Source organism: Borostomias antarcticus, assembly GCF_949987555.1.
Source record: "Borostomias antarcticus genome assembly, chromosome: 15".
Taxonomy (NCBI): Eukaryota; Metazoa; Chordata; class Actinopteri; order Stomiiformes; family Stomiidae; genus Borostomias; species Borostomias antarcticus.
The window spans coordinates 3730810-3751726 of NC_140248.1; the positions used below are offsets into that span (position 1 = coordinate 3730810).

A 20917-nucleotide genomic window follows, 5' to 3' on the forward strand; every position below is an offset into this window, starting at 1 on the left:
AACAGTTTTCATGTTAGAGGCTAGTTTCACTTTCACTTAGGCCTACAAATTCACTAGACAAAGTAAAGTTGTAGGCCTAACGTTACCCTTTATGATATTATTTGGGGTTTTAAATATAGCAAAGAGTTCTTTAAGGTTGAAACCGGTCATTCATGTGAGTTAGCCTACAACTCACGCCTAATGACACAGAAACGCGTGACTGGGCTATGCCTGCCTGTTTCCCTGACCAGAGGAAAGTCCCGAATACTCCCGAATACGCACGAGTCAGTCACAGCGCATGCGCACGAGTCAGTCACAGCGCAGAATCCACTTCCGAGCGGCTCAGCGGCAGTTGGAGGTAGGCGACGTTTTTAAAACATGTTTGTCTATTGGGAAGCTGGTAAACCACTGATCTGCCCTTTTCATTATTGTCTATCATTATTGATATAGGGTGTTACTAAAGAATAGCTTAACAGTTTAACACGAAGGCTTTAAATGCTGCATATGTGCGGTAAAGTCATGAAAGTAGACTTGTGTGACGTCATGAAGGGGGAACTGTTGAAATGGATCACGAGACACTGATCATCTCTTTCGAGTCCTCTGACATTTTATTTTATTGACACATGTCTGGCAGAATGTATGTTAATGACCATTTACCCAATTTTTACCCTGGTAATCCTGACGATTATTCATTTTTCTATTGATAATTATTCAAATCGGCAAAAGCCCCTTCTCACATATTTATTATTTCTTTTTTCTAGACCAGGAAGCTCTGGTTAACACATTCTCCCGGGTGAGTCATTTCCTGAGCAGATACAACTCACACGGAACCTAAAACGATGGTGGTTTTAGGTTCCCTGAGTAGCTAGGCATGTCTTGAGTAGCTAGACATATCTTGAGTAGCTAGGCATGTCTTAATTCTTCTTTTTAGGTCATCTATTCGCAAGGACCACGAGAAATAGCTGTTTGTTTGTCACCAATCGTCCAATCAGCAGTAGCTAGTGTAGCTAGCAGCAGATGAGGGCCTACTGTGAGCAGGGCTGTCCTAGTGTTTGGGCCAGGTCGGTTAACGGGAGATCACTATTTAACTATTTAACTATTTAACTAACTAACATGGTTCCTAGCTAGCTATTTAACTAGCTAACATGGTTCCTAGCTAGCTATTTAACTAGCTAACATGGTTCCTAACTAGCTAACATGGTTCCTAGCTAGCTATTTAACTAGCTAACATGGTTCCTAACTAGCTAACATGGTTCCTAACTAGCTAACATGGTTCCTAGCTAGCTAACATGGTTCCTAGCTAGCTATTTAACTAGCTAACATGGTTCCTAACTAGCTAACATGGTTCCTAGCTAGCTATTTAACTAGCTAACATGGTTCCTAACTAGCTAACGTGGTTCCTAGCTAGCTATTTAACTAGCTAACATGGTTCCTAGCTAGCTAACATGGTTCCTAGCTAGCTATTTAACTAGCTAACATGGTTCCTAACTAGCTAACATGGTTCCTAGCTAGCTATTTAACTAGCTAACATGGTTCCTACCTAGCTATTTAACTAGCTAACATGGTTCCTAGCTAGCTATTTAACTAGCTAACATGGTTCCTAGCTAGCTAACATGGTTCCTAGCTAGCTATTTAACTAGCTAACATGGTTCCTAGCTAGCTATTTAACTAGCTAACATGGTTCCTAGCTATTTAACTAGCTAACATGGTTCCTAGCTAGCTAACATGGTTCCTAGCTAGCTATTTAACTAGCTAACATGGTTCCTAGCTATTTAACTAGCTAACATGGTTCCTAGCTAGCTAACATGGTTCCTAGCTAGCTATTTAACTAGCTAACATGGTTCCTAGCTAGCTATTTAACTAGCTAACATGGTTCCTAGCTAGCTAACATGGTTCCTAGCTAGCTATTTAACTAGCTAACATGGTTCCTAACTAGCTAACATGGTTCCTAACTAGCTAACGTGGTTCCTAGCTAGCTATTTAACTAGCTAACATGGTTCCTAGCTAGCTAACATGGTTCCTAGCTAGCTATTTAACTAGCTAACATGGTTCCTAACTAGCTAACATGGTTCCTAGCTAGCTATTTAACTAGCTAACATGGTTCCTACCTAGCTATTTAACTAGCTAACATGGTTCCTAGCTAGCTATTTAACTAGCTAACATGGTTCCTAGCTAGCTATTTAACTAGCTAACATGGTTCCTAGCTATTTAACTAGCTAACATGGTTCCTAGCTAGCTAACATGGTTCCTAGCTATTTAACTAGCTAACATGGTTCCTAGCTAGCTAACATGGTTCCTAGCTAGCTATTTAACTAGCTAACATGGTTCCTAGATAGCTATTTAACTAGCTAACATGGTTCCTAGCTAGCTAACATGGTTCCTAGCTATTTAACTAGCTAACATGGTTCCTAGCTAGCTATTTAACTAGCTAACATGGTTCCTAGCTAGCTAACATGGTTCCTAGCTAGCTATTTAACTAGCTAACATGGTTCCTAGCTATTTAACTAGCTAACATGGTTCCTAGCTAGCTATTTAACTAGCTAACATGGTTCCTAACTAGCTAACATGGTTCCTAGCTAGCTATTTAACTAGCTAACATGGTTCCTAACTAGCTAACATGGTTCCTAGCTAGCTATTTAACTAGCTAACATGGTTCCTAGCTAGCTAACATGGTTCCTAGCTAGCTATTTAACTAGCTAACATGGTTCCTAACTAGCTAACATGGTTCCTAGCTAGCTATTTAACTAGCTAACATGGTTCCTAGCTAGCTAACATGGTTCCTAGCTAGCTATTTAACTAGCTAACATGGTTCCTACCTAGCTATTTAACTAGCTAACATGGTTCCTAGCTAGCTATTTAACTAGCTAACATGGTTCCTAGCTAGCTATTTAACTAGCTAACATGGTTCCTAGCTATTTAACTAGCTAACATGGTTCCTAGCTAGCTATTTAACTAGCTAACATGGTTCCTAGCTAGCTATTTGACTAGCTAACATGGTTCCTAGCTATTTAACTAGCTAACATGGTTCCTAGCTAGCTAACATGGTTCCTAGCTAGCTATTTAACTAGCTAACATGGTTCCTAGCTATTTAACTAGCTAACATGGTTCCTAGCTAGCTAACATGGTTCCTAGCTAGCTATTTAACTAGCTAACATGGTTCCTAGATAGCTATTTAACTAGCTAACATGGTTCCTAGCTAGCTAACATGGTTCCTAGCTAGCTATTTAACTAGCTAACATGGTTCCTAGCTATTTAACTAGCTAACATGGTTCCTAGCTAGCTATTTAACTAGCTAACATGGTTCCTAACTAGCTAACATGGTTCCTAGCTAGCTATTTAACTAGCTAACATGGTTCCTAACTAGCTAACATGGTTCCTAGCTAGCTATTTAACTAGCTAACATGGTTCCTAGCTAGCTAACATGGTTCCTAGCTAGCTATTTAACTAGCTAACATGGTTCCTAACTAGCTAACATGGTTCCTAGCTAGCTATTTAACTAGCTAACATGGTTCCTAGCTAGCTAACATGGTTCCTAGCTAGCTATTTAACTAGCTAACATGGTTCCTACCTAGCTATTTAACTAGCTAACATGGTTCCTAGCTAGCTATTTAACTAGCTAACATGGTTCCTAGTTAGCTATTTAACTAGCTAACATGGTTCCTAGCTATTTAACTAGCTAACATGGTTCCTAGCTAGCTATTTAACTAGCTAACATGGTTCCTAGCTAGCTATTTGACTAGCTAACATGGTTCCTAGCTATTTAACTAGCTAACATGGTTCCTAGCTAGCTAACATGGTTCCTAGCTAGCTATTTAACTAGCTAACATGGTTCCTAGCTATTTAACTAGCTAACATGGTTCCTAGCTAGCTAACATGGTTCCTAGCTAGCTATTTAACTAGCTAACATGGTTCCTAGATAGCTATTTAACTAGCTAACATGGTTCCTAGCTAGCTAACATGGTTCCTAGCTAGCTATTTAACTAGCTAACATGGTTCCTAGCTAGCTAACATGGTTCCTAGCTAGCTATTTAACTAGCTAACATGGTTCCTAGCTAGCTAACATGGTTCCTAGCTAGCTAACATGGTTCCTAGCTATTTAACTAGCTAACATGGTTCCTAGCTAGCTATTTAACTAGCTAACATGGTTCCTAGCTAGCTAACATGGTTCCTAGCTAGCTATTTAACTAGCTAACATGGTTCCTAGCTATTTAACTAGCTAACATGGTTCCTAGCTAGCTATTTAACTAGCTAACATGGTTCCTAGCTAGCTAACATTGTTCCTAGCTAGCTATTTAACTAGCTAACATGGTTCCTAGCTAGCTATTTCAGCTGTAGTCATTGACTACAGCTGTCAAATGTAACCTGACTGAAGCAAACCTATAGCCAACAGCTGAGAATCTGCTGATTAATTAGAATTGGACGTAACGTTAGTAATCTCTGTCATGTTGAAGATGTAAAATGGAGGCAGACCAACTACTGGCCTCACACCAGCGACCAGAGAGCGTTAGCTTGGTTCTGGTAGCTGTAGCTAGCTATGTAGCTGCTAGTGCTAGTGGTCGTTAGCTTGGGTCTTGTAGCTGTAGCTAGCTATGTAGCTGCTAGTGCTAGTGGTCGTTAGCTTGGTTCTGGTAGCTGCTAGTGCTAGTGGTCGTTAGCTTGGTTCTGGTAGCTGGAGCTAGCTATGTAGCTGCTAGTGCTAGCGGGGAGGGCATTGTTGCAACCAAGGCCGGGAGGTTAAGGATCTAGTTTACCTCTATCTAGTGTTGTCATGAGGCCTAGCCACACACATTCATACTTGTGTATTCTCTGTTCCTTAGGTGCGGTCGACATTGAAGCAGCGAAGCAAGAATTGCTCTTCTTCGTCTGGACATCTCTAGTTTCCATATTGGGTTGAATGTCTTGTGTCATGGAAACCTAAATCCCCTCAGAGGGGATGTCCATATCTGGGGGGAGGTTTGAGTTACCCAGGCTCATGTCTTTGGATGAGGTAGTTTTTTATGCATCTTTTTAAGTAGCTTCATTTCCATATCTCACCACACCTGCCCATATCTCTCCACACTCAGTTATGTTTTTAGTGTATGTAGAAGGTCTGTCAAACACACCAACACACCCGTCTGCTAGGATTGTGTGTGAGTATTCAGCACACACCGATCCAGGATGAGGGTCCAAGCGGAATAAGTATGATGTCGCAATTTTTAAGTTTCACTTATCCTAGTTTGGGTCGTCTTTATCAGTTTCGCTACACAGACTGGAGTTCCGTTTCTGACCGCAGGGTGTGTCCCACACAAGTCAGGCTGTATCTCAGCCTTTAACTCTGTGGGACAGAGCCTAGCGGGCTTCCCATCCTAACCCCAGACTTGTATGTCTCCAAGAAGACAAGTTGGCATTGAGGAGTGGAATAGTCATATCTGAGGCATAGGTTCAGAGGAGTTTGATAGGCTGAAAGTTTCAGAATGCTACTTTTATTGACTGGTCTAGTTTCACTTTTGTTTCCATTTTGGGTTAAATAAGAAATGAAGGGAAAAACCATCTGGTGTTTTGTGTAATTTCCTCCAGACACTTATTACTTTTCACATGGTTTGCATGTGTGCCTCGTCATTGTGTGTGTGAGAATGATCCTGGGCAAACTCAAACCTCCCCCCCTGAGAAGGGCATCCTTTCTTCTTTCGTGTCTTGAAATTTAAACTCTTACCATCTAATGATGGAAACTCTACCACTGCAACTCCAAAACAACGTGTTTCTGATGGGACTGTGTCGTACCGGAGCTCCGCCAGACCTGCAGTATGATAACTCCTCAGGTAAGACAATAATAATAATAATAATAATAATAATGTATTTTGAATGGCTTTGAGGATGGGCTCTGTCCATCACCTTCTCATCACTCTTACCTCTGCGCTTCATCCACACCAATGTGTCACATGGCTCATCCTCAACTTCATTCTTGACTATTCTCTATGATCTCTAAAGTGCTCTCTAGTCAAAGATGACATTGGAAAGTATTTGTTTTTGTTTTTTTTACATTTAATTAATTTTTTTCAAACAAATGTAGTGAAACATGGGTTATCTTAATGTGAGGAGATAGAAGTGTTGGCTTACACAACACTTTGAGCTGATAGGACTGAGTTGAGCGGTTCATCGTTATGAGGTCAGAGTGATGTCATGTTTTGTGCTTCTCTCCAGAGCTGTTCCGTATCTCCACCTTTGCCCGTTTCCCGGTGTCGGGGGTGACGGAGCGCAGCCTGGCGCGGGCCGGCTGGTTCTACACGGGCGTGGGGGACAGGGTGCAGTGCTTCAGGTGCAACATGACCGTGGAGGGCTGGCAGGCCGGAGACTGTCCCACAGAGAGACACAGGCAGCTGTCCCCCACCTGCTCCTTCATCCAGACCCTCCCCTCCACCGCCAACCTGCTGTCCTCCTCCCACTCCGCCTTCTCCCCGCTGCGCAGCGCCCAGGCCGTACCGGTGAGCACCTGGACCATGACCACCATCACATGATCTGGATAGCCTGACTAAACCATGTGACTAAGACTAGCTTCATTATAATTGTTATTATTATAGATCAACAAATTGAACATTGGATTTGCTTCATTTTCAAGTACATTTTAGTTCATCAATTGAGCTTAGTCCCACCTTTCTTGGGTTTTGTAGGACTGTAATAAAAATTGTAAAAAAAACTATTTTAGCCATTGCTTCAGGGCCATTTTAGCCATTATTCTGCAAATGATGAAAACTACAAACATGTTACTCCAGTAGAAATATTGAGTAACGCGTGTTACCGTCACAGGTGTCTGGCCCCGCCCCCGTCCCGGCGCCCAACCCTCCGGCGCTGAGCCAGGGAGAGGAGGCGGTGGGCTACCTGAACATGGGCTTCTCCGCCCCGCCCCCCTCCAGCCCCCTGAGCTCCCGCGGGGTGGAGGACATGTCCCACCAGAGACCGCCCACCTGCCACAACCCCAGCATGCGCAGGGAGCAAGACCGCCTGGACTCCTTCAGCTCCTGGAGCCTCTCCATCATCACCCCCGGAGAGCTGGCCAAGGCCGGCTTCTACCACCTGGGCACGGGCGACAGGGTGGCCTGCTTCACCTGTGGAGGACAGGTAGGGTGTTATACCCCCCCCCCCCCAACCACCGCGCTATACTAGTGCCTTATTGCTTTCACCTAAAAGCTTGTATCAGATCTGTGATGCTGAGAAGTGAAGAGGGCTGGGTATTGGCAAGGACCATGCGTATCACCATACTTTGATCCTCTAGGGAATTTACTGAAAGTTTACATACAGCTGAAAATAAATACAGCTGAAAATACAGCATCCCTGGAGGTGATCCTGAGGGCAGAGGGAATGTAAAGACATTTTAAATACTTTTAAAACATGAATAATGTATCTGGGACTAAATTCTATCCTCCATTTTATCTATATCTACTCCCTGTCTTGTTCTGTATATTTTACTTGCGCAGAAAAACTAAATGAACGATGTATGGATACAGTAGCGTGGAACATCCCAGAAACCCCCGGAAGGAAGAGAGCATGTTCTGAGCGCTCCCAGAGGGAGGGGGGGGTCATCAATCACACATCTAATAAAACACTTCCATCTCCTAGCTGAGCAACTGGGAGCCTGGCGACCGCGCCGTGTCAGAGCACCAGAGGCACTACCCCAACTGCCTGTTCGTCCGGGGGGACCGGGCCGACAACGTCTCCCTGGCCGGGGCCGGGGCTGGGGCCGGGGCCGGGGCCGGGGCTGCTGCCGGAGCCTCCCAGACCTCTGGTGGAGCCGCTGCCCTCAGTAACGTGTCCAACCCGGCCATGCAGCAGAGCGAGGAGAGGCTGCTCACCTTCGTCCACTGGCCCTCCCGCATCCCCGTACGGCCCGACCAGCTGGCCAAGGCCGGCTTCTACTACGTAGGTGAGGAGGGGCTTCTACTACGTAGGGGAGGAGGGGCTTCTACTACGTAGGTGAGGAGGGGCTTCTACTACGTAGAGGAGGAGGGGCTTCTACTACGTAGAGGAGGAGGGGCTTCTACTACGTAGGGGAGGAGGGGCTTCTACTACGTAGAGGAGGAGGGGCTTCTACTACGTAGGTGAGGAGGGGCTTCTACTACGTAGGTGAGGAGGGGCTTCTACTACGTAGGGGAGGAGGGGCTTCTACTACGTAGGTGAGGAGGGGCTTCTACTACGTAGGTGAGGAGGGGCTTCTACTACGTAGGGGAGGAGGGGCTTCTACTACGTAGGTGAGGAGGGGCTTCTACTACGTAGAGGAGGAGGGGCTTCTACTACGTAGGGGAGGAGGGGCTTCTACTACGTAGGGGAGGAGGGGCTTCTACTACGTAGAGGAGGAGGGGCTTCTACTACGTAGGGGAGGAGGGGCTTCTACTACGTAGAGGAGGAGGGGCTTCTACTACGTAGGGGAGGAGGGGCTTCTACTACGTAGAGGAGGAGGGGCTTCTACTATGTAGAGGAGGAGGGGCTTCTACTACGTAGGGGAGGAGGGGCTTCTACTACGTAGAGGAGAAGGGGCTTCTACTACGTAGAGGAGGAGGGGCTTCTACTACGTAGAGGAGGAGGGGCTTCTACTACGTAGGTGAGGAGGGGCTTCTACTACGTAGAGGAGGAGGGGCTTCTACTACGTAGAGGAGGAGGGGCTTCTACTACGTAGAGGAGGAGGGGCTTCTACTACGTAGGTGAGGAGGGGCTTCTACTACGTAGAGGAGGAGGGGCTTCTACTACGTAGGGGAGGAGGGGCTTCTACTACGTAGAGGAGGAGGGGCTTCTACTACGTAGAGGAGGAGGGGCTTCTACTACGTAGAGGAGAAGGGGCTTCTACTACGTAGAGGAGAAGGGGCTTCTACTACGTAGAGGAGGAGGGGCTTCTACTACGTAGAGGAGGAGGGGCTTCTACTACGTAGAGGAGGAGGGGCTTCTACTACGTAGAGGAGGAGGGGCTTCTACTACGTAGAGGAGGAGGGGCTTCTACTACGTAGAGGAGGAGGGGCTTCTACTACGTAGGTGAGGAGGGGCTTCTACTACGTAGAAGAGGAGGGGCTTCTACTACGTAGGGGAGGAGGGGCTTCAGAGCCCAGGGGCTTCCCGCTCTGTCGTTGACAAGTCTGTCGTCACGGGAACCCAGTTCCTGTCAGCAAAAAGGACACATGCCTCTCTGGTGAAGAACGGGGTTTCCCCGTGTGTAACTCACACAGCTAGCGTCAAAGATCGCGCACCACATTAGTCACACTACCGTCTACTAGCCATCAGGGGGTTTTCTGATCGGAGGGGGGGGGCTTTTTTGAGTAATGGCGTTGTTCAGTGTTGGGTTTCCCCAGGAGTACTGTACACTGTATGACAGCCACTGCAGTAGTGGTGTTGCTGGGAACTCACGTGTGTGTGTGTGTGTGTGTGCGCGTGTGTGTGTGTTGTCAGGTCGTAACGATGACGTGAAGTGTTTCTGCTGTGACGGCGGTCTGCGATGCTGGGAGTCCGGAGACGACCCCTGGGTGGAACACGCCAAATGGTTTCCAAGGTAACCAGTGGACGGTTAACCCTAAAACCATTCATGGTTCCACCCCCGTGGAGCGCAACGCGCGCCTGGTGAAAGCGTTTTTTTGACGAAAGCACGTCCGTGAGCGTCTGCGCCGTCATTCCTAACACAGCTGTGGTCGTCTGCAGGTGCGAGTACCTGCTTCAGGAGAAGGGCCAGGAGTTCGTCCTCCAGATCCAGGCTCGCTTCCCGCGCTTGTTTGAGCAGGTGAGTCACGAGCGGGGAGACGCGCTCTCGTATTACACACCTCATCTCACCTCATCGCCAAACTGCAAAAACAGGAAGTGTCAAGCAAGCGCTGGTCTCCTCCCCCCACAGCTCCTCACCAACGGAGACGACAGCAGCTCCAGGGAGTTCGTCGACCCGCCAGGTGAGGGAGAGAGAGGAGAGGATTTGAAGCCTTTATGGAGGGGGTGCGCCAAAAGAAATGTAGGTGTTTTACACATACCACCCCCTCCTCCCCTTCCCCCGTAGTGGTCCATCTGGGTCCTGGCGAGGAGCGGTCCGAGGACGCCGTGATGATGAACACGCCGGTGGTGAAGTCGGCCCTGGAGATGGGCTTCGAACGCGGCCTGGTCAAGCAGACGGTCCAAAGCAAGATCCTGACCAGCGGAGAGAACTACAAGACTGTCCAGGAGCTGGTCCTGGACCTGCTGAGCGCCGAAGACCAGAAGAGAGAGGAGGAGAGGGAGATGGTGGCGGAGGCCATGGCGTCAGGTACAGCTGACAATTTGAACGGGCGCCACATTGGCGGCCATTTTAAACACGTCTCTAGGGTAACGCTAGCGCTAGTGTGTGTTTAACCCCAGGGGGCCTCAGGTAGGCCTACTCACACAGTAACACTGCTCAACTATAATTTGCCTGTAACTACAGCTAGCTATTACAGTATTTGTCAAGCAGATTTGCATTGTGGGTAGTGTATTACACTAGACTGGAGGGGAATAAAATGGTGCATTCGTTTAGAACTGGGAGGCGGCAAATTGCGACTTGCTACTAGGAATGATTAAATAAAACACCGCTTGAACTCGCACTTCCTCGACGCAAATTCGGAAATGTTTCTCAGCCCCCAGTTGCTCGAATGCACTAGATATAACTAGGTAACTGTGATATAATGGTATATAGATATAACTAGGTAACTGTGATATAATGGTATATAGATATAACTAGGTAACTGTGATATAATGGTATATAGATATAACTAGGTAACTGATATAATGGTATATAGATATAACTAGGTAACTGTGATATAATGGTATATAGATATAACTAGGTAACTGTGATATAATGGTATATAGATATAACTAGGTAACTGTGATATAATGGTATATAGATATAACTAGGTAACTGATATAATGGTATATAGATATAACTAGGTAACTGTGATATAATGGTATATAGATATAACTAGGTAACTGTGATATAATGGTATATAGATATAACTAGGTAACTGATATAATGGTATATAGATATAACTAGGTAACTGTGATATAATGGTATATAGATATAACTAGGTAACTGTGATATAATGGTATATAGATATAACTAGGTAACTGTGATATAATGGTATATAGATATAACTAGGTAACTGTGATATAATGGTATATAGATATAACTAGGTAACTGTGATATAATGGTATATAGATATAACTAGGTAACTGATATAATGGTATATAGATATAACTAGGTAACTGTGATATAATGTTATATAGATATAACTAGGTAACTGTGATATAATGGTATATAGATATAACTAGGTAACTGTGATATAATGGTATATAGATATAACTAGGTAACTGATATAATGGTATATAGATATAACTAGGTAACTGTGATATAATGGTATATAGATATAACTAGGTAACTGTGATATAATGGTATATAGATATAACTAGGTAACTGATATAATGGTATATAGATATAACTAGGTAACTGATATAATGGTATATAGATATAACTAGGTAACTGTGATATAATGGTATATAGATATAACTAGGTAACTGTGATATAATGGTATATAGATATAACTAGGTAACTGTGATATAATGGTATATAGATATAACTAGGTAACTGATATAATGGTATATAGATATAACTAGGTAACTGTGATATAATGGTATATAGATATAACTAGGTAACTGTGATATAATGGTATATAGATATAACTAGGTAACTGTGATATAATGGTATATAGATATAACTAGGTAACTGATATAATGGTATATAGATATAACTAGGTAACTGTGATATAATGGTATATAGATATAACTAGGTAACTGATATAATGGTATATAGCTCAAATGCACACAGGTCGGAGGTAGGTATTTTGCCACTTGCGACTTGCCACCTCCGACCACAAACAAACGCACCAAAAGTGTGCTTATCTAACTCTGCCCCCCTGCCCCCCCCCAGATGGATTCACCTTCCTGAAGAGACACCAGGCAGCTCTGGTTCAACGTCTGAAGAGCGTTGAGTCGGTGTTGGAGCACCTGAGAGAGCAGAACGTGATAAGTATGTGCGTCTCTACTTCAACTACTGGGACTGTGGACAATTAGACAGCTCCAGTCCTGTGGGACCCTGTCCCCTGTCCCTAGAGACCGTCACCTGTCCCCAGAGACCCCGTAGGCTCTACAGCGCTAACCCCGTCCTGTGCGCTGTCGCCCCCTAGCTGCGGAGGAGTACGGCGGCCTGCAGGCCCAGACCACGCCCCAGCAGCAGACGGCCAGGCTCATCGAGCTGGTCCTCACCAAGGGCAACGCCGCCGCCGAGGTGTTCAGGAACTGGATCCAGAAGAACGACGTGCTCCTGCTCCGAGACCTCATGGGTACATCCCTCACCCTCTCACCACAGCCCAAACGCTGGCACACCCACTCCGCTGACCGCTACTTCCAGGGGCGGCGTCCCCGACACAGATTAAGCAGAGTCCTAGACGGACGAGAGACGCAGTCAGTGGACAACCTCTGTTGAAATGGCTTATTCGCTCTAGACGAGGTGTTAATCTGTGTCGGGGAAAGCAGCCCTCGGTCTTTTAGCATTTGGGTGAGGGATAAGGGGTCGCGGGAGGGTCGGGGTGACCCTGTGTCGTGTTGTCCTGACCATGTCACTGTGAGAATGATTGGTGGGTAGGGGCTTGGGAAGGGTTAGGAGGAAGGTAGGCACACTACTGATCTAGACAGGCCTACTCTCCACCAACGCCAGGCGATGCCGAGCCCAACCAAGCCTTTTTCATATGATTTTTCACCTTTTTAAAAACGCGTCGTCAAACGGATGGTTCTGAGCACAGTTAAGCTCTGCTTAGCCCAGTCTCAGTCCAGCTGGGGGTCGGTCCAGCTGGGGGTCTGTCCAGCTGGGGGTCCGTCCAGCTGGGGGTCGGTCCAGCTGGGGGTCGGTCCAGCTGGGGGTCGGTCCAGCTGGGGGTCCGTCCAGCTGGGGGTCTGTCCAGCTGGGGGTCTGTCCAGCTGAGGGTCCGTCCAGCTGGGGGTCCGTCCAGCTGGGGGTCGGTCCAGCGCTGCGTCGCCATCGTTCCACGCGTCCATCCCAGTCCTCGCCAGCCCAGCACTCCCACTCAAACCCCTGTTTAATTTCTCTTCTCACTGCACTTTCAGCCCAGACAAATGAAGCTGCATCACCAAGTCAAGATCTCTCAGGTATACACACACACACACACACACTGCTACTGCTGCTACACACACACACACACACACATGCTTGTAGCTTTGGCTTAGAGAGATTCAGCTCGCCTTTGGGAAACGAGGCCTCTGAACTGAGTTGATTGGCTGGGAGTGTCAGGCTGCTCATCCAATGGTTGCGCTCGCCCTCCCAGACTCGCTGTACTATTGGTCCAGTGTCAGGTTCCGAGGCCTCATTTCCCCGCTCGCTCCTGCGCTAGTGAGAAAGGATGTGTGTGTGCGTGTGTGTGACCGGAGGAGTGTGTGTTTGTGCGTTGGTGCATGCATGCTGGAACGTGTGTGTACAGTACCTGTGTAGAAGTGTGTGCGAGTCCACAAGCCAGAGATGACGTTGGGTGTCTCACTATACGTCCATAATGCCGTCTATCATCTCTCTTCCTCCCTTCACTCCTCCTCCCGCTGCCTCTCGTCTTCCCCTCCCCCCTCCCCCCCGCAGACCTCCCCATGGAGGAGCAGCTGCGTCGGCTGCAGGAGGAGCGCACCTGCAAGGTGTGCATGGACAAGGAGGTGAACATCGTCTTCATCCCCTGCGGACACCTGGTGGTGTGCAAGGAGTGCGCCCCCTCGCTGCGCAAGTGTCCCATCTGCCGGGGTCTGGTGAAGGGCACGGTGCGCACCTTCCTCTCCTAGGGCCTCTCCCCCGGGGACGCCACGCCCACGCCGCCCACTGACCCCCACACGGCTTCCCGTTCGCCGCCATCGCTCCAGACAGGCGCAAACGTACTCATTCTGCAGTGAGAGGACGGTGGCTCGGAAGGTTGTTTTGGGCGTCCTTCGCTTTTTCTAGGGAATTTGCCAAGCAGAAGCCTCCATCCTTTCTCCTGTTCTTGTTGCATCCCAATAGAATGACTCACTACATAAACCTGTATATTCTACAATGCTGCTTTATTAGTGGTTGTCCATACCCTGGTCCATGTGATGTCCATGTGTTGTCCATAACCAGGGTCCACGTGATGTCCATGTGTTGTCCATAACCAGGGTCCACGTGATGTCCATGTTTTGTCCATACCCTGGTCCACGTGATGTCCATGTGTTGTCCATACCCTGGTCCATGTGTTGTCCATGTGATGTCCATGTGTTGTCCATACCCTGGTCCATGTGTCGTCCATACCCTGGTCCATGTGATGTCCATGTGTTGTCCATACCCTGGTCCATGTGTTGTCCATACCCTGGTCCATGTGTTGTCCATACCCTGGTCCATGCGCATGTGATGGTGAAAGGAAGTCTTTATTCTCAATATTCCCAGACCCAGTAGAAGGTTTTATCTAACGGTGGATCTGGTGATGGCTGCTGCAGTCCAATATTAATCATCCCAACAAATACAAACCAGTACACGTGTGACACATGCAGCCATTTTGTGTGACAGTATAAATTAAAAAACTTCTAAATACCAGCTACTTTGTTCATTGTATGTCATGCTGCTCTGTGAGGTCCATAGCAAACCTCTCAAGATGGAGGGTAGGAGGAGGTAGGGGAGTGACTGGTAGTTGGAGAGAAGGAGGTGGAGACAAGGAGGTGGAGGAGAAGGAGGTGGTGACGGAGGCTTCTGTCATTTTACTTGAGGTGTGACTAGAGGTGCATGGAATTGTATTAAGTTTAAATGTGTATCTAGGTGAGCAGTGAATCCACTGGGAGATGACAGGTTTGCTTTATCTATTTTGAGCCACATTTAAATGCTTTGTAGCAGTTTGAGCTACAGCTCTGCAGACTCTGCAGGGCGGAGGGGAGAAAGTTCAGCTGGCCCAAAGAGCTCAATCACAACTGGGTATCTGATTGATCATCTGGAGTCACATAATGGTGTTTCAATAAAGTACATCAGAAAATAAGTTTTATTTTGTAATTTATTTCAACTGTCTGGGGTAGTGTTTTGATGAACCTCCTATTAACTGAACTATTGAACTGACCAAAGGCATCAATACTGGGTTTTATACAGATAAGACCCCAAACTAGGCTCTGTTAACCTGAAGAAGGGGCAGAACTAGGGTCTTCATTCCCTTTTATCACTTTCAACCATCTGACAATTCAAACTGTGTGAGTGACCACAGATTGACCCTTGATACTTATTAATGATACAATGAGGTGTGAAAACCATTAACAAACGGGGAAAATCAAGTCAAAACAAATAGTTAATATGACCATTTTGGCCATCAGAAACTCACATATTAGATGTGGGCAAGATATCTCCCAACCTGCATGACAACAGAAATAATGACATCACTGAAAGATTACAGGACTGCTACAAATATTGACACAAATACTGCAGCATTTGACATATGACATTTCTTACTACTGGTAAATGGTAAATGGACTGCACTTATATAGCGCTTTTATCCAAAGCGCTTTACAATGAAGGCCTCCTTCATGGCAGCAGCTGCCATGCAAGGTGCTAACCTGCTCATTGGGAGAAATTTGGGGTTCAGTGTCTTGCCCAAGTACACTTCGACATGTGGAGGCGGGATTCGAACCGCCGACCCTACAATCATTGGACGGCCCGCTCTACCACTGAGCCACAGCTGCCCCTACTGTATGTTCTACAGTACTTTGTTAGTGGTTGTCCGTACCCTGGTCCATGTGCATGTATTACGTTTATGGTGAAAGAAAGTTTATTCTATACTCAAGGTTCACAAATGTAATAGAACATATTATCCAACTGTGGATTCTGCTGCAGTCCAACATCAATCATCCCAACCAATAAAAGCAGTGTGTGTGAGTGACGTCCATTAAGATCAAATTAAATACATCTGTCCTGCTCCTCTGAGGGGTCCATATCTCCTGAGGACCACACCTCTCCCCACAGGGAGGAGAGACTCAGGGGTCCATATCTCCTGAGGACCACACCTCTCCCCACAGGGAGGAGAGACTCAGGGGTCCATATCTCCTGAGGACCACACCTCTCCCCACAGGGAGGAGAGACTCAGGGGTCCATATCTCCTGAGGACCACACCTCTCCCCACAGGGAGGAGAGACTCAGGGGTCCATATCTCCTGAGGACCACACCTCTCCCCACAGGGAGGAGAGAGAGAGAGAGAGAGAGTAGGAGGAGGGAGAGAGAGAGATAGTAGGAGGAGGAGAGAGAGAGAGTAGGAGGAGGAGAGAGAGAGAGTAGGAGGAGGGAGAGAGAGAGTAGGAGGAGGAGAGAGAGAGAGAGTAGGAGGAGGGAGAGAGAGAGTAGGAGGAGGAGAGAGAGAGAGTAGGAGGAGGAGAGAGAGAGTAGGAGGAGAGAGGGAGAGAGAGAGAGTAGGAGGAGAGAGAGAGAGTAGGAGGAGAGAGAGAGAGAGAGGAGGAGAGAGAGAGAGAGTAGGAGGAGGGAGAGAGAGAGAGAGTAGGAGGAGGAGAGAGAGAGAGAGTAGGAGGAGAGAGGGAGAGAGAGAGAGAGTAGGAGAGAGAGAGTAGGAGGAGAGAGAGAGAGAGAGAGAGTAGGAGGAGAGAGAGAGAGAGAGTAGGAGGAGAGAGGGAGAGAGAGAGAGAGTAGGAAGAGAGAGAGAGAGAGAGAGTAGGAGGAGAGAGAGAGAGAGAGAGTAGGAGGAGAGGGAGAGAGAGAGAGAGTAGGAGGAGAGAGAGAGAGAGAGAGTAGGAGGAGAGAGAGAGAGAGAGTAGGAGGAGAGAGAGAGAGAGTAGGAGGAGAGAGGGAGAGAGAGAGAGTAGGAGGAGGGAGAGAGAGAGAGAGAGGAGGAGGAGAGAGAGAGAGAGAGGAGGAGGAGGGAGAGAGAGAGAGGAGGAGGAGGAGGAGGGAGAGAGAGGAGGAGGAGGAGGGAGAGAGAGAGAGTAGGAGGAGGAGGAGGGAGAGAGAGAGAGAGTAGGAGGAGGGAGAGAGAGAGTAGGAGGAGGGAGAGAGAGAGAGTAGGAGGAGGGAGAGAGAGAGAGAGAGAGAGTAGGAGGAGAGAGAGAGAGAGAGTAGGAGGAGAGAGAGAGAGTAGGAGGAGGGAGAGAGAGAGAGTAGGAGAGAGAGAGAGAGAGTAGGAGGAGAGAGAGAGAGAGAGGAGGAGGAGGGAGAGAGAGAGTAGGAGGAGAGAGAGAGAGAGAGGAGGAGGAGAGAGAGAGAGAGTAGGAGGAGGAGGGAGAGAGAGTAGGAGGAGGGAGAGAGAGAGTAGGAGGAGGGAGAGAGAGAGAGAGTAGGAGGAGGAGGGAGTGTACTCGCTGCTAGTTAGAAAGAGAAGCAAGGAGACGATGTATGCTTAGGGGAGGAGAGTAGAAGGAGAACTCAGGAGTACAAGCTAGCGAGAGCAGAATCCCGGAGCGCTCGGTGTTATGGAGACGCAGGTCATGTGGTGTGTGAGCGTGTGCACACAGCTCTGTGAGGACCGGCCAGGCCTGTGCGTGGCGTCCAGTTCTCTCCTCTTCCGGCTCGTCCACTGGTTGTTGCGGTGCTCTGTTCCCCTGCCCACCGCTGTACGGACTCACCCCTGGAGACTCTGGAAATGGAGGAACCTGTCTGTCTCTCTGGCCCACTCACTCCTCACTGGAGCCTGGGTCATCGCCAGGTAAGACACACACACACACACACACACACACACACACACACGCTGAACATCAGCTCTGTCTGGTTTTAGTATCATTCACTGGAAAGTGTTGAATGTTCACTCCTCCACACACCAGCCTAACCCCGACTCCTGGTCTCTCTCCCTGTGTAGTGTGGTCCATTGTCCTGATATCATGAGGGAGATGTACTCATTCTTCAGCCCCCTGTCCTATCTGCTGGTCTGCGTGTCTTCAGGTTGGACCTCTTCCTTCTCCTGTCACAGCAGGGGGTCAGGGTACTCTAAATCTAACCCTGTGTCCTCGGTATAGACTAAGATTTGGTCGAGGATTTTCTAATTCATCCGATTCATATTTCTTAAGATGACACACTTGACTCCTGTGTGTGTGTGTTGACTCGAGGCGCGCCCTGTGATTTGAAACCGTTGGTATTTCAGTGAAGGGAAATTATTAACCTGGAGTGTAGTCAACTCCCTCCCTCCCTCTTCCTCTCTCTAAAGCAAACTAACTGATGTTAATGTGTCTGATAAGGTACCATGGTGATGCGCGTCTGACCAGAGGTAGTGGAGAGGCAGGGTGTGTGTGTGTGTGTGTGTGTGTGTGTCTGACCAGAGGTAGTGGAGAGGCAGGGTGTGTGTGTGTGTGTGTGTCTGACCAGAGGTAGTGGAGAGGCAGGGTGTGTGTGTGTGTGTGTGTGTGTGTGTGTGTGTGTGTGACCAGAGGTAGTGGAGAGGCAGGGTGTGTGTGTGTGACCAGAGGTAGTGGAGAGGCAGGGTGTGTGTGTGTGACCAGAGGTAGTGGAGAGGCAGGGTGTGTGTGTGTGTGTGTGTGTGTGTGAGACCAGAGGTAGTGGAGAGGCAGGGTGTGTGTGTGACCAGAGTGGAGAGGCAGAGTGTGTGTGTGTCTGACCAGAGGAAGTGGAGAGGCGGGGTGTGTGTGTGTGTGTGTGTGTGACCAGAGGTAGTGGAGAGGCAGGGTGTGTGTGTGTGTGTGTGTGTGACCAGAGGTAGTGGAGAGGCAGGGTGTGTGTGTGTGTGTGACCAGAGGTAGTGGAGAGGCAGGGTGTGTGTGTGTGTGTGTGTGTGACCAGAGGTAGTGGAGAGGCAGGGTGTGTGTGTGTGTGTGTGTGACCAGAGGTAGTGGAGAGGCAGGGTGTGTGTGTGTGTGTGTGTGTGTGACGAGAGGTAGTGGAGAGGCAGTGTGTGTGTGTGTGTGTGTGTGTGTGTCTGACCAGAGGTAGTGGAGAGGCAGGGTGTGTGTGTGTGTGTGTGTGACCAGAGGTAGTGGAGAGGCAGGGTGTGTGTGTGTGACCAGAGGTAGTGGAGAGGCAGGGTGTGTGTGTGTGTGTGACCAGAGGTAGTGGAGAGGCAGGGTGTGTGTGTGTGTGACCAGAGGTAGTGGAGAGGCAGGGTGTGTGTGTGTGTGTGTGTGAGACCAGAGGTAGTGGAGAGGCAGGGTGTGTGTGTGTGTGTGTGTGAGACCAGAGGTAGTGGAGAGGCAGGGTGTGTGTGTTATCTGCTCATGTAAAGAAAGGCAGATCCCAGCCCAGCAGCTCTGTTTGTCTTAGTGGATTGAAAGGGTTAAAGCTCGGTGGGTGGGTGGGAGACAGAAGTGGCTGTTGTAGGAAACCATGGCAACTCAAACTGCCCGTCATCATACTCTCGCTCCTCGACGTTGGCTGACTTCTGTTCCCATGCACCAGGTTACTTCATACAGGATGCAGCTGACATCATCTTTAGCGGCTACGCTAGAGGATCATGGGAGTTTCTGCTTCATCATTCCCTGGTGAGTGTTCGTATCCCCGGTTCACCCACCAACCCTCAACAGACCCAGAGATCTTTCCTCCATCGCTCCTACAAATCATTCAGCCCACACACACACCCTGCCTCTCCACTACCTCTGGTCACACACACACACCCTGCCTCTCCACTACCTCTGGTCACACACACACACCCTGCCTCTCCACTACCTCTGGTCACACACACACACCCTGCCTCTCCACTACCTCTGGTCACACACACACACCCTGCCTCTCCACTACCTCTGGTCACACACACACACACACCCTGCCTCTCCACTACCTCTGGTCACACACACACACCCTGCCTCTCCACTACCTCTGGTCACACACACACACCCTGCCTCTCCACTACCTCTGGTCACACACACACCCTGCCTCTCCACTACCTCTGGTCACACACACACACACACCCTGCCTCTCCACTACCTCTGGTCACACACACACTCTGCCTCTCCACTCTGGTCTCTCACACACACACACACACAGCCTCTCCACTACCTCCTCTTCTTCACCCCCAGACCTCCTCTCTCCCTCACCCCCATCCCTCCTCTCACCCCCCGACCTCCCCTCTCCCTCATCTCTCCTCTCACCCCCCCATCCCTCCTCTCAACCCCATCTCTCCTCACCCCCCCATCCCTCCTCTCTCTCAACCCCATCCCTCCTCTCACCCCGACCTCCTCACCCCCCCATCCCTCCTCACCCCCCCATCCCTCCTCTCCCTCACCCCCAGACCTCCTCTCACCCCCATCCCTCCTCTCACCCCCAGACTTCCTCTCTCACCCCCATCCCTCCCTCACCCCCATCCCTCCTCTCTCCCTCACCCCCATCCCTCCTCTCTCTCACCCCCAGACCCCCTCACCCTCTCTGTGACCCTTCCTCTGCAGGTGTTGTGGTGCTTCCTGTACGCAGTGGTGCGGCGCCGCTACGTGGCGGGGGTGGTGGTGGCCTTGTTCGTGGAGGTCAACAGCGTCTTCCTTCACGCCAGACTGATGCTCAAGCTGGCCGGCGTGGCCAAAGCCTCGCTCCTCTACGCCGCCATCAGGCTGCTCAACCTGCTCACCTACGTGTTCTTCCGCCTGGGCGCTCAGTTCTACATCACCTCCTACATCATAGCCAACTACGCCTCGCTGGACCACGCCCTGTGCCTGCTGGTCACCGTGGCGGCCATGAACGTGATGATGTTGGTGTACTTATGGCGGTTGGTACGTGCGGACTTCTGTCACAGGCAGCGCTGCCATGACAACGTCTTTGACAAGAAGTCTGAGCAGTTTCTCAAGGAGGACTAGTCAACTCATAACAGAAGGCCATCTAGCATGCCTGGATAAGACTGGACATGGAAAAACTGAATCTGGTGTTGCACCGGACAACTCAAGTGTTCACAGCAAGAAAACACTCCATATACTGTATAATAAACTAAATGCCATACAGATTTGGGTGGCAGTACCAGCA

General features: G+C 48.7%; 2 protein-coding genes across 2 annotated transcripts; both read left to right on the forward strand.

The window, feature by feature from the left end:
* The first annotated feature begins 303 nt into the window (after positions 1-303).
* birc2 (baculoviral IAP repeat containing 2) lies at positions 304-14914 on the forward strand. The gene is made up of 14 exons (XM_084449339.1): positions 304-337; positions 741-772; positions 4797-5777; positions 6160-6440; positions 6763-7074; positions 7573-7876; positions 9388-9487; positions 9634-9712; positions 9824-9875; positions 9980-10222; positions 11915-12013; positions 12171-12326; positions 13108-13149; positions 13628-14914. Exons 3-14 carry the CDS (start codon positions 5678-5680, stop codon positions 13819-13821), a joined length of 1962 nt encoding a protein of 653 aa, XP_084305465.1. The 5' UTR covers positions 304-337; positions 741-772; positions 4797-5677; the 3' UTR covers positions 13822-14914.
* Positions 14915-17844: 2930 nt separating this feature from the next.
* On the forward strand, positions 17845-20754 carry LOC311318491 (TLC domain-containing protein 1-like; the record flags this gene model as incomplete). The annotated part of the gene is made up of 3 exons (XM_084449841.1): positions 17845-17905; positions 19370-19452; positions 20353-20754. The coding sequence occupies 3 exons, from the start codon at positions 17845-17847 to the stop codon at positions 20752-20754; spliced, it is 546 nt and encodes a 181-aa protein (XP_084305967.1).
* Positions 20755-20917: the final 163 nt, after the last annotated feature.